The 20,630-nt window shown below is 40.7% G+C and overlaps 1 protein-coding gene across 3 annotated transcripts in view; it reads right to left on the bottom strand.

Moving 5' to 3' along the window:
* TENM2 (teneurin transmembrane protein 2) overlaps positions 1-20,630 on the bottom strand; it is a 617,267-nt gene that overhangs the window by 34,167 nt on the left and 562,470 nt on the right. For all 3 annotated transcript variants that reach the window (XM_088173828.1, XM_088173829.1, XM_088173830.1), the window contains 5 exons: positions 19,114-19,260; positions 7,923-8,133; positions 3,931-4,050; positions 1,725-1,986; positions 774-1,041 (listed from right to left, as the gene is read on the bottom strand). In XM_088173828.1, the coding sequence (XP_088029954.1) occupies positions 774-1,041; positions 1,725-1,986; positions 3,931-4,050; positions 7,923-8,133; positions 19,114-19,260 (1,008 nt within the window). The remainder of the gene's footprint in view (positions 1-773; positions 1,042-1,724; positions 1,987-3,930; positions 4,051-7,922; positions 8,134-19,113; positions 19,261-20,630) is intronic.

Below are 20,630 nucleotides of genomic sequence, written 5' to 3'. Positions count from 1 at the left end.
TTTAATGTATTCATTTTATATACCATATACCAAAGGGCAGTGAAAACTTCATGTGCATGTAAGCACAATTGCACTGTAAGCATTACACAGGAAAGCAATATCCCATGAAATAACATAAAAAGAAAAGCTATAGCAAAGAAGAATTTAGAAAATATAGAGAATAATTAAGATTAAAAAAAAAAAAGCTGCTCTTTCCACACTGGCACAGCTCTGATGCTCATTTTTAACACTGTTGTATGAAAATTATTCAGTCAGTCAATGAAAACTGAAAAATATTATGATGATCATTCTTCTTCCCACCCACTAGAACCAAGCTAACTAAAAATAGCTGTACTGAACAGCATTAGAGGAACAGCATTTTCATTTCAAATGTGTTATACCACAAGAGACTACAATAAGAGCATGTGTGAAAACCCAAATGCACTGCAGACTGTCAGCCAGTCCAGCATGAGGATCATTTTATAACTAAAGAAAATAAAATTGTAATGATGGATTAGGTTTCACCTAAGTTCCTGTGGCCAGTTTTTCCTATCGCCCGGTCTAAACCTTCTAAGTCAGGTACTGAGCAGGAAACCCAGGCATGTTGATAGAGTTTAGATCCTTTGAATATCATCTTCAACATGGAAAAGAACCATAATACAATGATAAATTGTGTCAGGGAGACAAGAACTGTTCAGTCTACATTTTTTTCTCCCATAAGGAAGTTTGCAGTTTTCTTATTTAGAATTATACTATTACTTGGAAAGTTTTGGAGCTTGTATATGCTGACTTACCTACAGCATCTGACAACCCATAAACCTTCTGACCATAGGCATCTGTTTTGTCCCAGATAAATGTATATGCCAAGTTGGGAGATGCCTGAAATGATTTTTGGAACAAATGCCCTTCTACTGCTACCATCAAATGGACTTTGATCAGATTCAGTGGCACAAGTGTCTGAGTCATGATGATCTTCAGTAAGGATTTGTATCCAGCAGTGCGGGAACTCAGGTAGCTGAGCTTTATACTAGAGCCAGGGATCTCAATTTCTTCATGAAGAACCTGGGTAGGAATGAGATCAAACACTTTACATTAATGATTTTAAAAAATAATTATCATCTTATGTACTCTTATGAACTTATGTCTTTCTCTTACTGGGAGTGGATGTCTTTAAACCAATGCAGTTCAGCTGACATTTCTGACAAATAATTACTTGGTGACTGTGTACACATCTTTTTAAGAGCCCACTGTTGGCAAAAAGGCAAATAAGCACTAGCATTTTTACTGCAAGTTATATGCAAGGGAAACATAAGAAATATCATAGGAAGTCACAACTTCCACTAACAGTATAAAGCCTAACTGAATACGGCAGTGAAAAAACAGCACCAATAGATCTTGCCGTTGTCCCGAGTAAGAAATAAAGGTACAGTCTGTGGTCAGCATCACATGCCAAGCCTTTGCAAAATTCTCTTAAAACACCCCAGCTGGCAACTGAAATACACAGATATACTTGATACATTGTATGAAAATAGGAGGGTGCAAGGTGATCAAAGTTAAATGTGTCTGGGTGACATAAACCTGGGATATCTCCTGCAGTACTCATTAGAAAACCTGGTGCCTGCCAGAACAAATGCAGCTCTGCAGAGACATTTACTGTAGCAATTGTAGGGGACATATGGTGGCTCAGATCAGAACTGTCACTTGACCACTGATTTCTGTACCCTTTTCACTCCCACTGTTCTTACCTGGGTTTCTGGCACAATGGGATTGCGGCTGGGAGCGTCACTAAAGAAAGTTGAAAGTGGTGATGAAATGATGACTGGGTCAGGACGGACAAACCCACTGAGATCACAGCTGGGAATGGAGTTCTCCTCTGTCTTCATCACCAGTGTGTCCATGGCATAGAAGCTGTTCCATGGCAGCCACACCGTCCTTTCCTGGCTCATAAATGGGGCCCGTTCAAAGTGCAGCGTCAGGGATGCTCCACCATTTGCAACCAAGTCAAACCTAGAAAAGTGTGGCCTTTAGAAGGGACAAGACTGAGTAATTCCAGTAATAACATTCCTGGCTAATGGAGACAGCTATAGAGCCATACCAACAGTGAGGGGTATTTGTCTGGTTTTGGCTGGGATAGAGTTAATTTTCTTCCTAGTAGCTGGTGGAGTACTGAGTTTTTGATTCAGAATGAGAATAATGTTGATAACACAGGCATGGTTTTATTACAGCAGAGCAGTGCTTACACAGAGTCAAGGCCTTTCCTCCTCCTCACCTCATCTCACCAGGGAGCAGAATGCAGGCTGGGAGGGGACACAGCTGGGAGAGCTGACCTCAACTGAACCAAGGGATATCCCAGATCACACAGTGCCATTCTCGTAATATAAACTAGGGGGAACTGGCTGGGAATTAATTTACCTTTCTGTTGTTTTCCTTTTCACTACAGCTTTCACAATTATTATTCCAGTTACTGAATTGTTTTTATCTCAATGCAAGATTTTTCTTACTATTACTCTGGTTATTCTCTCCTCACACCACCAGAGGTGGGAGAGCGAGCAGACCATGATTATGTTTTAAATGTCATGGTTCCAATGATCAATAATGGGATGTGAACCTCTGGCAACTAAACAGCTGAAAACCGGCCAAGACAAGCAATGATTTGAAGTCACCTGGACAAAGCTCATTCTGCTAGTACTATAAATTCTGTATTAAATAATTTAAAAAATACCCAACAAACAAGCCACCACATTTATTATTACAAGTCACCTTTATATAGAAACAGCAGAGAAGCCAACTGCACTCTGAGCTGGTCACCAAATTATCCCTTTCCTAAAAGATCCTGTCCATCAAACATAGAATGGGGCACATGGCAGTAAGAGAACAGTAATGAGAAGTGTTCTGCAAGTAAGAATTCCTGTTCCCAAGATAACTGATCTATCATTTTTCAGAGAAATTGGCTGGGTGTTTACTCCCAGCCCCCTACACAATCACAGCAGTAATGTGGAGCTGCACAGGCATTTGAAACCTGGCTTAAATGAGAAATGCTCCCAGGCTGTTCTGACAACAGAAACAGGTATCAGTTGTTCTATGTAAATGCTGGCAACGTAACAAATTACTCAATGACGTCAATTATCAATGCAGATTTAAATATAGTTCAGCTCACCATTTACTGCAATTTTAAACCACTGAAATCAACATTATACCTTTATTATAACAGATTAATATTATGGAAAATATGGAACTTAAATACTCCCTTATAGTTCAGTTGATTCTTGTTAATTATATAAATTCCATTGTATTTGTGCAAGATTAAGATAAAATGGCAAATGTTTACAATGTCTGTGTCAGATAGACTTTTAGTTACCACAGCCAGTAAACCAGATAAACCATGACACACTGACTTTTGTTTATCTGAATTTGTGTGCATTTCAAATAAGCTGATACAAGGGGGGAAAAGCACTTTTTTGCACAGCAGGAAATTGTCTAAATATATTCAATTAGAATCTTTTGATTACATTCTACCCTGAAGAAACTCAAAAGAAAGTGTATCTTCAAAAGCAAAGAGAAGCAGAAGGGAAATTTTAGCAAAATATACTATTCTATAATGATGCTTTCTTTTTTCCTAGAAGTGTTAGCCTGCTCTGCATTTTAAAATAAAATATTTCTTGTCTCAGCTGGATATTGCTGTAGCCCACAAATGTTTTCATAGATACACAGCAATTTCTTTGAAAGGAGTCTGCCTGCTAACATCATTATCAGAAGTCAGCCTGCTCGTATTTACATGCAGTTAGTATTCAAAATGCCGTGTGAAAAATTACTTTTGTGTTTACTTAATAGCTCTTTGCCCTGGGAGGAAGGCAATGCCTGGTACCACATGGTTCCATTAGATCACACCATCTGTTAACCAGCAAAGACACTCCACAGCAAACAGGGGCTCAGTGGAGCAGGGACACTCACGTGCCATCCTGACGAGTGATGGTGTAGCCGTACTTTGGATACTTGACAAACGACACGTTGACCCCAACTAGAGGAGTCCCATCTGTAGTCACCACTTGGCCTCTTATGAGAGACACAAGACTGAAAAAGAATTGAAGGTATTAAAGCTAATTACAAAAGTGGAGTTATGTAGTTTATAAGTGAAGTAGTGGAACACTCGCACGTCATTTACTCGAAATGCAGTTTACTCCAGAGGTTTGTAAAATACTGAGGGACCACAATATTGCTCCCTCCATACACCTAAATCAAGAAAGTGCCTGTGTATACAGTGAGAAGTGTACACAGAATGGCAGTCACTGCTTTTCTTGCCTAACAAGGGTTTGCCTCGTTGTCCAACAAGGCTTTGCAGAGTACAAAGCTCCCTCCATCCCTACATCCAGCCAGGCCAAAGCTGTGCCCCTGCAGCCACACTCAAACTCCAAAACCTCCCTACAGGGTACAAAGCCACGCCTGTGGGTGCCTAACACACTTGACAAACGTGCTGCAATGCCACGTTTCTGTTTTATACGACCAATTCTTCATGTCAAGGTTCAAATTTCCTCATCTTAGGGAATGACTGATGTTTGTACACTGCATTCCAGCCTGATTTGGAACCCTTGCTTGCACTTTGCCAAGAGGAGGATTTGGTTTAAAGTCCAGCTTTACACACAGGCAAGAAAAAGTGTTTCTTTGGCCAGCAGGATAAGCAGCTTTGTTTAACCTAAGGGAGATGAAGATGAGCTATTCCTCTAAGAGGCACAGTCAGTTTTTTCTCTTTGGCAAGTGCTTTGTGCTGTGCTAAGTGCACAGCAGGCATAAAGTGCTGCTGCACCCAGCTGGAGATGAGTTTCCAGCCCCTGGCTCCCTTCCCTTCCATCTTCCCTGTACCCTGAGAGAAGCAGGTTGGGGAGGGGGGAAGCTGTTTGGTAAAAGGAAAAGCTCTTTGTAGATGGCTTCCATTGCTACACTGGAAACATGAAAACTAGAGAAGGTGAAAACAGGGAAAGTGAAGTCCTCTTAAGTCATAATCTCAGGGACTGAAAAATCATGCTTTGCTGTAGTCATGGGTGAAAAGATTTATACATTCATCAGTCTGTGCTTCTAGCAGGAGCCACCAACTCTGCTCTGCTGGCAGACAGGGAATGAAGAGCCCCTTCCCAGCAGGGCTGGGGCTGCTCCCGAGGCTCTGCAGGCTCCAGGCACAGCACCCTGAACCAGGAATGTGCGGCCCCAGGCTGAGCTGGACTGGGGGATTAACCTGGGCTGAGCTTTGCTGGACACTGACAAATCCTGCTGGGCTCTGGGAGGGCCCCTGGCAGAGAACAGCTCCTTCCATCACTCACACCAGGGATTGTTTGCCCTTTTTGTTTTGGTCTTTTCTGCCCACTCTGAGATGTTCAGGGGCTGTGAAGTACATCTCTAACTGTGCTATATCAGCTATTTAACAACTATTCCCTCATATTTTTATTCCAAACAGGGTGCAATATTTTCTTCAATATTCCATTTAAAAAATCTAATTAATAAAAACCAGCCATTTCTGTTACTTTTCTTTTAGGACTTTCAAGTGCTTCTTGACCCTTCAGGTCAAATTTTAATTTGCAAAATCAACATTTTGTAACAGAATATGGAATTTAATAGGAATTGAAACCTGTTGAGAAAAATCTGCTTAGGAACACATTGGACCAAGATAATTGTCTTGGCATTATTCATTTTGCTTGAATTATTTTATGTGACAAACACACAGAAATAGTTGCAGGAAAAAAGTCATTCAAGCTTCTCTAGGGAAGCTGTGCAGAAAGTAGATTTAGAAAGAAATCGTCAGAGGGCAGAAGAAACTAATAATGCCCATGACTTAATTTTTTCTACATTCAATTTTAATATTTCAGGAAATAATTTGAATAAAATTATTTGGTCAATAATATTCCTTTTTATTTCTAAAATTCTAAATAAGGAACACAATGGATATTAGAATAAGCTAAAATGTAGCTAAAATATGGATTTATAAGAAGCGATGTTTTGACTAATAGCCACACATACAATCACCTTTCTTTGGTAATCTTTTAAAAGTGTAACAGACAAATTGAACTGATACAAGAATTTTTTTTTTTTTTGACCAAGGAATTTAAATGTGTAAAAACATGTAACTTCTTTTTCCCTGAAAACTTCATTTCATCTTGTTTCTGCACATAAGATAATTGAGATATACCTATTTTTGTAAAAAAAAAAAAAATTGTTATTTATTGCTTTAGCAATAGAGTAGGAAACAACTTTTTTTCTTATACTAAGTCTAGGAAAAAAACCCAAACCATTATTTCCTCCCATTTTTTCAAGTCTTTCAATGGAATGACAGACTGAGCTAAGCAAACAGCTACTTTTAGAGACAATGGCAGCTTCAGTATGGAAAAGTTGGGAGCTGAACTTTGTGGCACTTCTGAAAAACAAAACCATTAGTTCTAGAACTTACAGTTTGACACTATACATTATATTTGCCTAAAATTGGTACCAAAATAATGGCTGAGCCATAAAATTATCAGAAGTACCTTCAAAATTTAGAGGTGAAGGCCAATTTTCACACCATTAATAGGTCATTTGCAAAGATGTTAAAATCCTCAGTGTGGCTCAGACGAGTATAACAGAACTAAGACTCCTACCATGAGGAACATTAAAAAAAAAATTCTAAAGTTTCCAAGTAAGTTTTTCTTTAAAGGAGCCTCAGGATTGAAATGCTCAGCTCCTGTTTAGTCTAGAGCACTAATTCATAGAATCACAGAATGGGTTCGAAGGGACCTTAAAGACCATTTTATTCCAACCCCCTGCCATGGGCAGGCTCATTTTCCACTAGATCAGGCTGCTCCAATCCCTGTCCAACCTGGCCTTAAACATTTCCAAGTTTAAAAGAGAACAATCACCACAAATTTAGGTGAAAACAGAACCAATTTTTTTCTATGCTTTTGAACAACTCCATGTGTGTATGCATGGAGTATTTTACAGAATAGCATAAAATCTATTTTACATAGAATAGGATCCAACAGGGGTTTCCTGATGTAATATGGAAATGACTGTGTGCAGCATAGGGGTGAGTACAATGGGGACCTGCCTGGTGTATCCAGAAATATTATGATCCTCTTTTCACAGACAAATATTTAGGGACATACTCTGCATCACTCACTAAGCCTGCAATGGGATCCTGACTGAGAAAACAGTTTCCTGTAATGAAGTGCAATCTTTTGGGTGTTATCCCCAATGAAGTCGTTTCTTCAGTTTTAACTTTGTTGATATGAACATAATTAATATACTCATCAATTTATTACCATTTTTCCTTGGAGACCTTTTTATATAGTACTGATAAATACCAATCTTCTTGTAAGCATACAATGGCATCAAATATTAATTAATGATGTTCTGGCTTTTAGATTCATTTCAAATATATAATTAATAATCTCAGAAAACAAGCATAGAGAAAGAAAAAAACAAGAAGAAAAAGAAAACCTAGTCAGGTGGATCAATGCTACAAGTAAAATGGTTTTATGTAAGGAATAAATAATAAACACTCCATAAACTGATGGATCTCTAAAATTATTTGAAATGCTATTCCATTATTGAAATTTGTGTTAATGGCACTACATTAAAAATTAACTGGAAACTCGTTGGTGTTTTGCCTTTCTCAAGACAGCAGTCTTCATAAAATACAAATCTCAGAAGCTCCTACTCAGTGGAAGAAACCTTCCTCTGGGCGTTGCCAGAATGTTAAAATGCTAATAAAACTCAGCGTTATGAAATAGAGGCCAAACCATAAACGACAACAGCGTGGCCTCGGTGTGCTGGATGCCTGAGGTGAAGCACCTGCAGGCAGCACCTCCTGTTAAAACATGAATAAAATCGCTGGCAGAAATTTTCCCATTCCGCAACCACCCAGAGCCGGTGTCACATTCCCAGCTGCTGCTGGCTGGGGTTGGAGGGGTTTTCTCTCTCACCTGCTGTTGAAGGGGTTTTCTCCGGGGATGATGTGGGTGCTGTCCTTGCCCACCAGCAGTTTGATGCGGTCGTAGAAGGATTTGACGGCGGCAGTGCCGGCGTGGCTCTGCTGGATGATGTCCAGCGGGTCCCGCGAGCCCCGGCACAGCAGGCTGTTCTGGCAGGTGGCCTGCAGGCAGCAGTCGGGGTCCAGGCAGTCCACCAGGCCATCTGAAAGGTAACAGGCACGGAGATCCTGCTCAGAGCTAGCTGGGGAGCAATAATACCCATGGAAAGAAGAACTGGGAATAACTGTTAAAGTTCACTCTCATACCACCCCTGTGCCCTAAACCTGGTCAGTCAGCCAACAGTGCCATGAGGATGATGCTTTTGAGAACACTACTTAAAAACCACTACAGTTAATATAAACCAGGGTTAGATGAGAATAAATCCCAAGAAATCTGCCAAGGGCTGAAATTAGGCAAAAAGAAGTGGAAACAATGAAGGAGTTTTGTTTAGGTTATTTGCTTGCTTGGCTGTTCATTTTTGTTTGTTTGTTTTCTTTTTGTTTTGTTTTGTTTTGAGAATTATGCTGTTTAATTTCATTTGTTCTGCTTGAGGAGCTGAGAGGAGACGGGGATGACAAAGTTATTATTACCAAAATAAAATACAAATTCCACTGTAGCCATTTTGGCAGTTCCCAGGGCAGGGCTGCTGGAAGGCCCATCCCCCATGGACACCTGGCTCACAACTTGTGTACATTCTTGGATAAGGAAGGATCACTCACAAAGTTGGTGGGTTCAGTCATCATATTACAGATAGGTTTTCCATCAAGAATATTTCTTAAGATGCATTTTAAAGAAAAAACAGAATTTTAACACCAGAAATTAAAAGGGAATCAAGGGGGAGATCAAGCTGTATACTTGAGATAAATAACAACTTTAGCACATACAGTAACAATTCTATCAATCATCTCTTCATTTGGTATCATAATTTAACTCTCCTGAATATGTTCTCTCAATGGAGTTCTACTATGACTTAGAAACTAATAACCATTTGCTTAAAAATATTATCATCTCTAACAATTCAGAAATATTTGTTCATCTACTCTGGCAAGAATCAGGAATTCAATCTGCAATCTACTTATGTCTGTAAAACTTCCCAAGGTATATCAATCTGATTTTTGACTACAAATATGGCCTGGGCATACCCTGAATATCATACACGAGAGAGAGTATTCCAGCATGGAAGCAGACAAAAGTACCTCAGGTTAAGATCACAACTCATGCATTTTCAGGATTTTCAAGTGCACAATGGACCAGCACAGTGATAACTGGAAAAACAACATCCTGAACGAAAAAAACAATCTAAAACTATAAAAAACTTTCTTATTTTACAATTTGCATTGTATTTCCAACCCACCGTGTGTGCCTGAAATGACTGTGCCTGACCTGATTTAAAAACAAAATTGCCAAGGTATGCTGACAATGTTTCATTCAGGCCTCTAAGGAGATTTCAGTCAGACAAACTACCTTGTTGTGAGAGCTATATATTGCTTTAAGGTCACTGGCCTATTCACATTAAGAGCTCCATTTGTCTTAAAATCCTTTCCAAAGAGGCTGAAGGAACTTTTCTGTTTTGCTACAGTTCATTTTCTCCCCTCTTTATATAATCGTTCTGAGGATATCATTAGCTTCAGGGTATAACTCAAGGTAGTTTTCCTATTAAGTTCGGAGAATTTCTCAGCTTCTTTCCCAGTCTGTGAGACCTCTACAACTATGAAGAACTGAGCTTTGCCCACTGGTTAGTCCACTCAGATCTGTTCTTAGACCACCAGGCAAAGAAATCCCATCAACACACTAGAAATAACAGAGGCAAACCACAGGATGTAAATTACTCCCTCTGACAAATTTACATTTATCTATTCAAGCTGCACCACATTTTGGCTGTACCTGTTATTAGAGGTGAGTGTAAGTTCTGCCTGTAATGACCTCATCATGCACCCGATTATGGGATGCTGCAGCCAAACACTCGTGATGACACCATGCACTTGGAATGGCCATATCCATCCCTCAGGCTCCTGTCAGTCATGCCAATCACATCTTTATGCTCATGAGCCCCCTTGGATATTGTCTGACATTGCAATCTTCAGTAAATTACCCTGCCACTGCCAATCTCACCGTTATCTCACAAACAATCAAGCAGGCAATCAAACTGCTCTGAATTGCCAGTTCAGGACCTGGGAGGCTGGAAACATCTCCATTCAACAGCAGGGAAAAACCTGCCTGTGATTCCTTCCATGTAAGAAGGTTTTGCTGCAGTTCTGTGAAGTCAGACTCAGATGCTTTCAGATACTTACAGCAATATTTAGAAAAGCCAGGCATAGAGCATAACACAGTTCGCTTTTTAGAAAATTATTACTTATATGGCTATATTCCCCTGCAGTAATTTATTCTCGGACGGCAAGATTCAGGATTTAGGATAGTTTTACCTTATGTGAACTAGCTGATCCAGCTTGTTGCAGTAGCAGCAGCAAGGTCTGGGTCTCTTCAACACACACAGCCAGGCCCTGGGCATTGCTGCTCGATATCAAAGGCTTAGACACCACTGTGCTGCTCACAGCCACAGCTGCTGCTCTTATTGACTTTGCTGCTCTGAAATCTCCGACTCCATGCATGAAAGAGTGGTGGTTACTGTCAGAATATATCTGCTTTTAGCTCACATTTTCCTGATTTGCTGTCTGGAGTATTATCACAGAATGGCTGAGATTGGCAAGGACCTCTGGAGATGACCAGGTCTGGCCCCTGCTCAAGCAAGGCTGCCAGATGCTGGTTGCCCAGGTTGCCCATACAACTTTTGAACAAATGTCTTCAAGGGCGAAAACTCCACAGCCTCACTGGGCACCCTGCTCCAGTGCTCAGTCACTGGACCAAGAAGTGTCTCCCAGAACACATTTGTGCCTGAGGCTGCTCCTCCTCAGGTGCAGGACCTTGCACTTCATGAGGTTTCTCTCAGCCCATTTCTCCAGCCATATTGTAGTTATATATAAAGTAAATTGTTAAAGAATCGTCTATTTGCATTGGCCTCAGATGATTAAAACCAGAGCTAGAAAAAAAGTACCTTCTGTAAAAGAAAATTCTGTTATTAGCATAAATTTTAATTAGAATTCATCACTTTGGGTTTTAATATATATTTCAGAGCTTGCCATCCTCCAAATTTCCTCAGGTATGCTTAATTATTTATATGTTTAATTTAATGACAAACCCTCACCACTTGCCCCCCGCAAATATTCCTTCTTTTCATGGCACACACAGCTGAGTTTCAAGTGGGCAGTGACCTCTCTGATACTCTGCATGCTAAAGGGACGAAACTGGAGGGAGTTAAGATGGTGCTGAACCTCCTCCAACAATTGGAAACCAGCACAAGTCCTAACTTGGCCTTAACTGAGATGAAAGAAATAGAAAATTTTGATCTGATTTAAACTGGCAGCACAGGATTAGCTCTCCATTGCTGTTTGTGGCTTTTCTGAATTCCCAACTCTTTTCAGAAATGAAGCAAGTGACATGGTATCCCTCTTGAAGAGTTCACTTGGCTAATGGATCCACACATTTCTCAACTTTCTGTGAACTGTTCCACAAGCTTTTTGGCACACTTCACTACACAGCATAGAGAAAACTTCAAAGAAATACTTGAAAGTAGATTAACCTACTCATGCATGTCATATTTATGACTGCCTTATTATTGTGTTCCTCTTGACCATCATTAGAAGGACTAAAAAAGCTCTCAGGAGGAATAGGAGGAATATATTTTACCACATTATTATTCCAATGTATTTAGAACCTCTCAGCATCAGTGTTCCAGTGTCACTGAATATATTTGTCACTATGTCTGAGTTACTGGATTGCATAACTAGAAAGGTGCTACACCTTTCTGCAGAAAGTTGATGTTTGAGCTATTGGGGTTTTTAAATTCCAATGAGTAAATTATCTACAGTTTCCACACTTCTTCAAATACCTGCAGGTTGTGCTTCAGGTTCAATTCATGATGCACATCAGAATAAGTGAACTGTGACCTGACATCCAGCTTGTAGAGCCAATGCTTTCTGTACCCACCAAGGGACAATTCTGTTTCCAACTCAAAACTCCTGAGCCCACGCTCAGCAGAGGGCATCCTTACACTTCACTAGCTGCAGGAGATGGGGACTTTCAGAGCCTAATTCCTGGAAATTTTTCTTTTTCCAATAAACATTTCAGACTGATGATTAAAATGGAGGTGGGGAGGGGGGGGAACAGCAGCTACTACAAACCCTGAGGGCAAAAGGGTCTTTGATCACTCTGAGGGCAAATTAGTTAATTTATCATGAACTGATTTTAATTATGTGCAGTATTAATATACCCAAGGTGAAAGAATTAGAGATGCTCTATCAGATTATCAAAAGAGTAGGCCTTCTCTGCCAACACAGAAATATATTAATTGAGCTCTAAAACTGCATGCAAAACTGCTTCCACAGGCAGGCTATGCCACAGCCCAGTATATCTTATTACCAGGAAGTTTATCTAATATTTAACCCAAATTTTCACACTTTTGGAGTTTGATCTAATTACTGTTATCTATATTGCCATGTATCATTAAAAAAAAATTCCTCAGAAGTTCCTGGTGCTAACAAGAAAGGGAATGCTCCTATTCCTGCTCCAGCCCTGTGAACTATCAGGACATTAATTACAACACTGGCTTTTGTATCTAACTGTGGGCACAACAGAATATTTTTGTAACCCAAACTGCCTTTCAGGACAAGGTGGACTGTAAATCCCAAGGTGTGATAAAGTAGATTGAACCTGGCGATTGGTTGTGCCTTCAAATACCCAAAAACCTCCCCAATGAGGTTTTAAACTATCCTGGAATACGAGAGTGGTGAAGCAGCAGCCCCATTTCCCTGGCCCATGCAGGATCCCTGTGCTGCCCAGAGCTCTGGCAGGCAGGAAAAGCCTCATTCCTGAGAGCACCCAGTGCAGGAATTCACTGCAGGAACCCAGTGCAGGAATTCACTGCAGGAACCCAGTGCAGGAATTCACTGCAGGAACCCAGTGCAGGAACCCAGTGCAGGAATTCACTGCAGGAACCCAGTGCAGGAACCCAGTGCAGGAACTCACTGCAGGAACCCAGTGCAGGAACCCAGTGCAGGAACTCACTGCAGGAACTCACTGCAGGTGCAGCTCCAGGAGTTCCCTCCTTCCAAGGGGATCCCTCAGAACCTGCAGATATAATTGATGCTCCAACTCCAAACCACTCCTTGCTCAGAGCGAGGCTGACCCAAAGGGCTGCAAGGTGAGAACAACCTCAGAAAAAAAAAAAAAAAGTTTGCCTAGCTCCAGTGTACAGAGACACCTACAGAGATCCTGGTGCCTTTTCAAACCGTGGAATTTGCAGGCTCTGAGCTTCTTGCTTTCTCTTCTCCCCAGTTGTGAGGGTGAGTTACTGCAGTAGCACATCCCGTGAGGGACAGGGAGGGATAAGCTGGCTAATGTGTGTAAAGGCGATTAGAGGCTGACATGAAGCTGTAACACAATCACATACAAGAACACTCATTAGCTCTTGTCAAACTTTGAGTGCCTACTTTTGATACAGATTTTATACCCGAGCCCACGTGCCTCACTCTGGCCCCCATCCACTACAGATTTCAGCTCCTGATTGCATTTAATGTTCCACGACTGACTATTGCACAGGCAGCGGGGAGGTATTTTCTGTGCCAAGAGTATTCTGGGTATTTATATTGAGAACTTCATAAAATCTTTTGTCTGTGCTAAATTAGAGACCCCCGCTGAGGCAATGCTTGTTGAGGCAAGCTAAATTACATGATTTGCTTTTGTGCTGTGAAATACTTGTATTATCTTAAATGTCACAAGCCTGATGCAGTATCAAGTCACAGGATTTGTAATTTTCTAAAAGCAATTTTTTTCTAAATGTTTATTGCAGGAAGACACTTCTCTTTTCTATTTTCTTTCTGTCTAATTTCAGAGATGAGTTTTCTAAGACAACTCAAATAAACAGACTTTCAATCAGTCAAGTGCACTGTCCTGACAATGAACTTCACTAGAAATGCCTTTTTCTTGTGAATTGAAGTGATTTCATGCTGGAGTAGATAGTTGGCTTTCCCTAATTCATTATCTTTAATGTATTGTGCCAAACAGAATTACCACCAACTGTACTTCCTGGTGGGGTTAAAGATATATAGTAACAAACTGAAGGGCAAAATTTGCCTTCTGAGAGATGCACATCTCTCTTTGGAAAGCCAAGTGGAAAAGAAATTAAAATGTATTTTTAAAAGAATGTGCCACTTTGCATAACAAATAAGAAATTCCTCATTTCTATTTGGCTTAGTATTCTATACTGTTATGGGTTGCTTCCTCTCCTTCTCCTACCAATTTTAGTCCAGATAATTACATTGTGAGGAGAAATGTGATCTGGGAAGTGATAGAAGCAGTGATTGCATTTAAGCTTTCTTAATTTTCTTTTTTTAACCTGCCTGCACCTGTCCTCTCCACTCCGATCAAATATGAAAATTTAGCAAAATTTTGCTTATTTCCTGTTTTTCTTTCTCTGAGATTATATATTTTAACTATCTTTCCAATAAGGACTACAAAAACGAATGAATTTGAATAGATGCAAAAGGTGGAAGAAGAGAGAAAGAAGGAAAAGGAAAGCCTAAAAAGAGCAGTCCCAGTGGGCATGATGGGCTTGTGCCAAGGCTGCCTCTGCAGAGGACAGGATTCTTAAATCTTTCTCCCAAATTATCCCAAGACACTCAGGACAAAGATTCCTCAAATGTGACGGATATCCACTGCATCCAACATTTATGGAAACTATACTTCAGGAAAGACATCTGAGTTTTGCTGTATATCCCATTGTCTCATACAGCTGGAGGCACTGCACGACTTAAGGCTTAGACCTTAAGTCTAAGGTGAAATTCAGTTACACATACGTAATTTAAAGAGACTGTTTTGAGATATTAAAAACATTTTTCTATTTAGGAACAAGCAAATTATTATAAAATAGTAATTGCAAAATGATGGGTATGAACAGCCACAGTAGTGATTTCCTTATGCAATATGCCAAAAGAAATAGGAATGTAAAAAGTAGCATATCCTCTCCCATTCCTCAAAATACCATCAGTAATGTCTTAATTGCCTAAAATAAAGCCATGGCGAATTAAATGGGTTATACGTGTCTATTAGGGGGATTATATATTGTAATCACAATTACAGGTCTTAAAATAAAGCTATTTCTAATCTCTCCAAAAGATGCTTAATGATTAGATTACTGAGGGCCTGATTAAGGAAGATATTAGCTTTAGAAGCAGCCACAGTGAGAAAATTATGTAATCCAAACATGGTTTGGAAAACAGAAGCACTTTGCAATTTAGAGAGATCTTAAAAATGAGTAAATGCCAGAATCCCCTTACTTTTCAGTTAGGCTTCCTCCTTAAAGAGAAATGGAAAAAAAACCAAAAACCAAAACCCCAAAACCCCCAAAAAGAGAAAGAAGAGGCTTGCAAGATTTTTTCAGCAAGTAGCCTATGCACCATAGTAACTCTAAACAGGTTCATAAGGAATCACAGAACCACAGGCTGGTTCGGGTTGGAAGGGACCTTAAAGCTCATCCAGTCCCACCTCCTGCCATGGGCAGGGACATCTTCCACTATTCCAGGCTGCTCCAAGCCTCTCCAACCTGGCCTTGGGCACTTCCAGGATAAAGACCCAGTTAAGCCCATATCTTGATTTAACATGTGATGGTAAGGACAAAAGCAGGTGAATTTCCCAGTGTTACCTCATATCGTTCACCCTTAACATCCCTAGGAGGAGAAAGCAGCTTTGGAGACTCTCTCCTCTTGCTGTTCTGGAATCATACTTTATTTATGCCAGTAATCCACACTGACATCTCATTTAAAATGAAGATTTGTAAGTCTAAAAGAGAGGGGGACTCATCTGCCTCTTCTAGGAATAAACCAACTAAAGGACATTAATCTAAAATAGAAAGAAAATATTAAGTATAATATTTCATTTTTCTCTTTTTGAACTATGGTACAGAGTTTGCATTGTGGCAGATAATAAGACAAAGCAGGACAAATGGGAAACCCTCTGGAGTCAGTGGCAATGCTCTCCTTGACATCCATAAAATGAAGACTTGGCCCAAGGCCTTTGAATCTGATTGTGAAATACAATTGCAATAAGAATGGCTGAACAGGGAAAAAGCTCCAAAATATGTTAAATCTGCTGCCATGGAAGACAGGAAATTATAGTTCCCTTTCAGTGACATGCTGAAGGAATTGTATTTTAACAATATGCAGAGATGGACAGAAAGGAAAAAGGCTCAACTTCCAGAGAAGAACTCATTTAGGCAAAAAAACCCAAACCAAACAAAAAAAGCCACCAAAAAAACCCCCACAAAAAAACAAAAAAGAAGAAGTATTTTTAGCTACCCTACTGCCTTCCAAAAGAACAGCTTGTGTGTTCTGTACTACCTCAGAACTACTTGCTTATGTTAACAGAGCAATGTTGGTAATGGAGCAGCAAATGAGTTCAACACTTTGCTGCAAATAAACTCAGCTGAGTTTCAAATGAAAAGAGTGACTGGGAGGAGAGGCAATTTCTTTAACTTCCAATAAACTTGCATTTTATGTGGAGCTTGGGTTTCTGGTAACTAGCTGGATCTTTAATGCTGATTCCCATAGTACAGTTTTTCAGCTTTGTCTAATGAGAAAACTTAATTTTATCTGTTCCTTTATATACAGTCACAATTACATAAAAGTGCAGCTTGAAGCACAGAACACACATTCCTTTCAGCCTTTCCATTCCTGAAACTCCCCTATAAACACAGAGGTCAGGTGTGTAGTGAAGCAGACGTGTACAGAACAGCACAGCTCAGGCAAAAGCAGGACTGCATTCTGAGATATTAACCCTGAAGTGATTATATTCGTTTTCAAGTTTTGTTGCAGCTCTTGTGAGTTCTGGTGGTCAGGACAATGCCTCTGCCCTCCCAGTGCACACGGGACAGGACCCCATGACACGTCAGAGACATCTGAACCCCAAAATAAAACGGAGCAAACTGCAGCAGCACAAACCAGCAAGGCACGAGGGAGCTGTGGGTGCTGCCTGGCCCAGCCCGTGGGGAGCAGACACAGAGTGCCTCAAAGTGGCTCTGCTGTGTCACAAATGCCTTTCTCCTTGTGGAGACACAGCAGCTGAACAGGTGTTGAACAGCACCCGAGCTCCCTTATACAAACATTCCACGGGAATTAATAAGAATGAAACCATTAAGAGCAGGAATGATCATTGAATTAATGTGCTGAGCAAAGGGTCAGAAGAGATTAATTTTTGCCTCTATCAAAAAAACCCATCTGAAAACATGGGGGGCCAAAGGGACTTCTCAGGTTGTTTGGATCTTGGATCAAGCTTAAATTTTCAAACTATTTACACTCATAAGAACCAGTGACCAGTAACCTTGCTAGTCTCTGGAAAAAAATTACTTAAAATGCAAACACTGAGAACATCTGAAGAGCTCTCCCCATAAACCTTTCCAGCCTTCACCTAGACCAGCTAATTTTGTTTCAGGTGCTTTACTATGGTAAACCAAAATCCATGCAACTTGCATGATAATAGAATATACAAGTCTGCATTAATTATTAATTCACAATACTATGTATCTGTTGTATGGCAATTCTCTCTGTATTCTTTGCCTCTGATGAGCTCCTGTTTGCCTTCCTTGAATAAGTTTTACAATTTACTATTTTTCATTAGGATGAGCAGCTGAATAATTTCACTGGTCATTCTCTCCCCTGCTTGCCTGCCTGTTTCACAAACGCAAAATAATGTACTGGATAGATAAATAAACCTCTTATTGAAGTTTTTCTAATAACATTTCACCTTTTTCCTTTCTTTGAGGAAATTATAATAATACATCAGTTTTCAAATTTCCCTTTGTCATCTTCATAGCATGTAAAAACTGCAAACCTAAGCATTTCACCTTTTAGTTTCTTACACTGAACATTAACACAAGTTTAGTGGGTTTTGTTGTACTGTTAAATGCCAATTAATGTACTCTGATTTAGATTCTGCTCCCTATTATTCAGTAACAGCTGCAAAGCAAATTCTAGTTGTCTGAAGCTGAATTAGCTTTAGAACTTCTAGAATAATTTCGTAAGCACTTACCATGTGAAACCAAGGAACTAACAGAGGATTTATAAATTAAAACTAGTTGATGGTATTCAGGTGTGGTTAATATCATATAATCAAAACCAAACACACCTGTTTCTCAGTTTGGGACTCACAGTTTATAAACTCATAAATCTTATGTAAAATTAAAGCACTCAGACAATTTTACCCTTGATACAGCCTAATGTTACTTTGCAGTTTCAGGAAATACATTTATAAAATATTTATTCATCAGCAAACAGCAGATGTTTTCTTTATATTAATTATTGGCCAAAGAAAAGGGAAGGAGTCTCAAGGAAGAAAGCTGTGTCAGATGTTTAGTTTATAACAGAGAGCAGAAGCATATGAAAAAGAATCTATGTGACTTCCTAAAGACATTATACTGAACGGAGTAAGAAAGTTTCTTTAAATGAAGAAGTCAATGAACCAATCTTGTTTAGAAAGCACGACATCTCAGAACTGCTTTGGGGCCACCATGGAAGGCTCTACAAAACCAGAAAAAACATCTTTGAAGGGAAACACAGGACACATCCTATATTTAATAGGGATATGCCTGACAAAGGGCAGGGGGAAAAGAGCAGGGATGTCAGCCCCTTACCCTGCATGCCCATTGAGCACACCTCAACCAGAGCCTGGCACATGGACTGTGCAGTGTGACAGCGAGGGACAGGGGCTGTGTGACAGCAAGGGACAGCCTGGCAGGGGCTGTGCACAGGACAGCACGGACAGGACAAGGTCAGCACGGCTCTATCAGCTCTACCATCTGCTCCGAGGGGCACAGGGAGCTCCGCTGCCACTCGGTGCCCCAGAGCCCGCGGCCGGGACCGCGCCTCCCGCCGGGGGTCCCTGCGTGTCCCCAGCACGGCCACAGCTCCCTGTCCTTGGCCGGAGGGAAATGTGGGAGCTGGCAGCAGTGCCGGGCACAGCCCCCGTGCAGGACAAGGCTCCCGCAGCCTGTGCGCAGCGCCCTGCCCTTTTCCCGAGGTGGAAAGGCTCCGCTCACCTCCCTCGTTATCCTTGTTGTCGGCACAGGCGGTTTCCATGGCGACGCTGCATCCCGGGCCCCTCCATCCGCTCTGGCAGACGCACTGCCAGCTGTTCTGGCCCAGCGTGCACCTCCCGTTGCCATTGCACAGGTCCGGGCAGCCATCTGGGAGGACAAACGGACAAGGTGAGCCCAGGGCACTCCCACCCCCCTCGCTCAGGCCGTGTTACTGTGCAGACAAAAAGGCTCGGCCCTGCCACCGGCAGGAACGCTCGGTAAAGGAAGGGGACACCCTGGAGAAATGGGGACTTAGCTCAAGCCGAAGGGAGGAGGAGCCCTACCTGCTGTAACACATCTTTCTAGAACCCTCTAAAGGTCCAGACCCTGAGCTGATAGAAAGGACAGTCTGCTGACAGAAGATGATCTGTCTCTTATTTTTACCACTGTATATGTGTAGACATGAGGGAGAACATCTTCAATAAGCTCATCAATGCTCAGAGGACTTTTTGTACTGAGTGTTGCATCATCCTTCAGAACGTGTCTAAACACAAAGTTTAAATAAATATTTAAAAAAATATTTTCCTTCATTGATTGTAATTTTAGAATACCTACTTATTTAACACTAACTTTACCATATTTTGTTGACACATCTTACACTTTCTGAAAAACATATTAGAAGAGATATCCCCCCAAAGATGTATGTTTTGAATTGACTGTGACTATGACATGTCTTATTGTATAGCAAGAGTCAAATTAGGAATAAAAATATAAGTTAGCTAAGCTGCTTACATGTTCTAACAAAAGTCCATAGGTGATATAATAGCTCAACTCCATTTTTCTGGAAGTAAATGAGTCTCAGGAGACACTACTGTATCTTACTGAATATTCATTATGAAAAAACATAAGAAAACCAAACTGGAGCCTTGATATATACAATCAAATCCATCAACATCCAATCCACACAAGCATGAGTGTTTGTCTGTGGGGTGACAGAAGATTTGAGGCCTGGAGCCAACCTCTCACAGCACCTCTTTGTGAGTCTGAGCAGGAGGAGAAGGCTGTGTTGCCTGACAATAGGCGTGTGCTTTTATAAACCTGTTCAGAAAGCCACAGCTCTGAGTTTCTCTTCCTGCTCCTCCCAGCTGCCTTGGCTGCAGCCAGGTGAAGTCAGAGAGCAGCTTCTCTGACCCCAGACTCATTCTCATAATGCTGCAGGAGTTTCCCATACAACAAAGTGGTATCTCTGGAACTCACACAGCTGGTATCACAACAGGTCAAAGACTATCCAGTTCAGGTTGCACAGAAAGCTGTCGGCAGATAGAAACAAGTCTTACAAGTCTTATTTCGATGTTGTTGTTGTGTTAAAAAAATAAAATGCCCATTTCAGCTAAATTTAGAGTTATTTTGCCACTACATTATCTTAGCTTAAAAAAAATCAGTTATTTTTGCAGCACAGGTAATAGATTTTCAAGACATTTAATTTATCTCTTTTGTCAGGTTATTTGAATGACCAAAATGATAATGTTTGAGGGGAG

This window comes from Sturnus vulgaris, chromosome 15 (assembly GCF_052056855.1).
Source record: "Sturnus vulgaris isolate bStuVul1 chromosome 15, bStuVul1.hap1, whole genome shotgun sequence".
NCBI lineage: Eukaryota > Metazoa > Chordata > Aves > Passeriformes > Sturnidae > Sturnus > Sturnus vulgaris.
The sequence above is the reverse complement of the archived record's forward strand: the minus strand, read 5'-3'. Positions and strand labels throughout refer to the sequence as shown.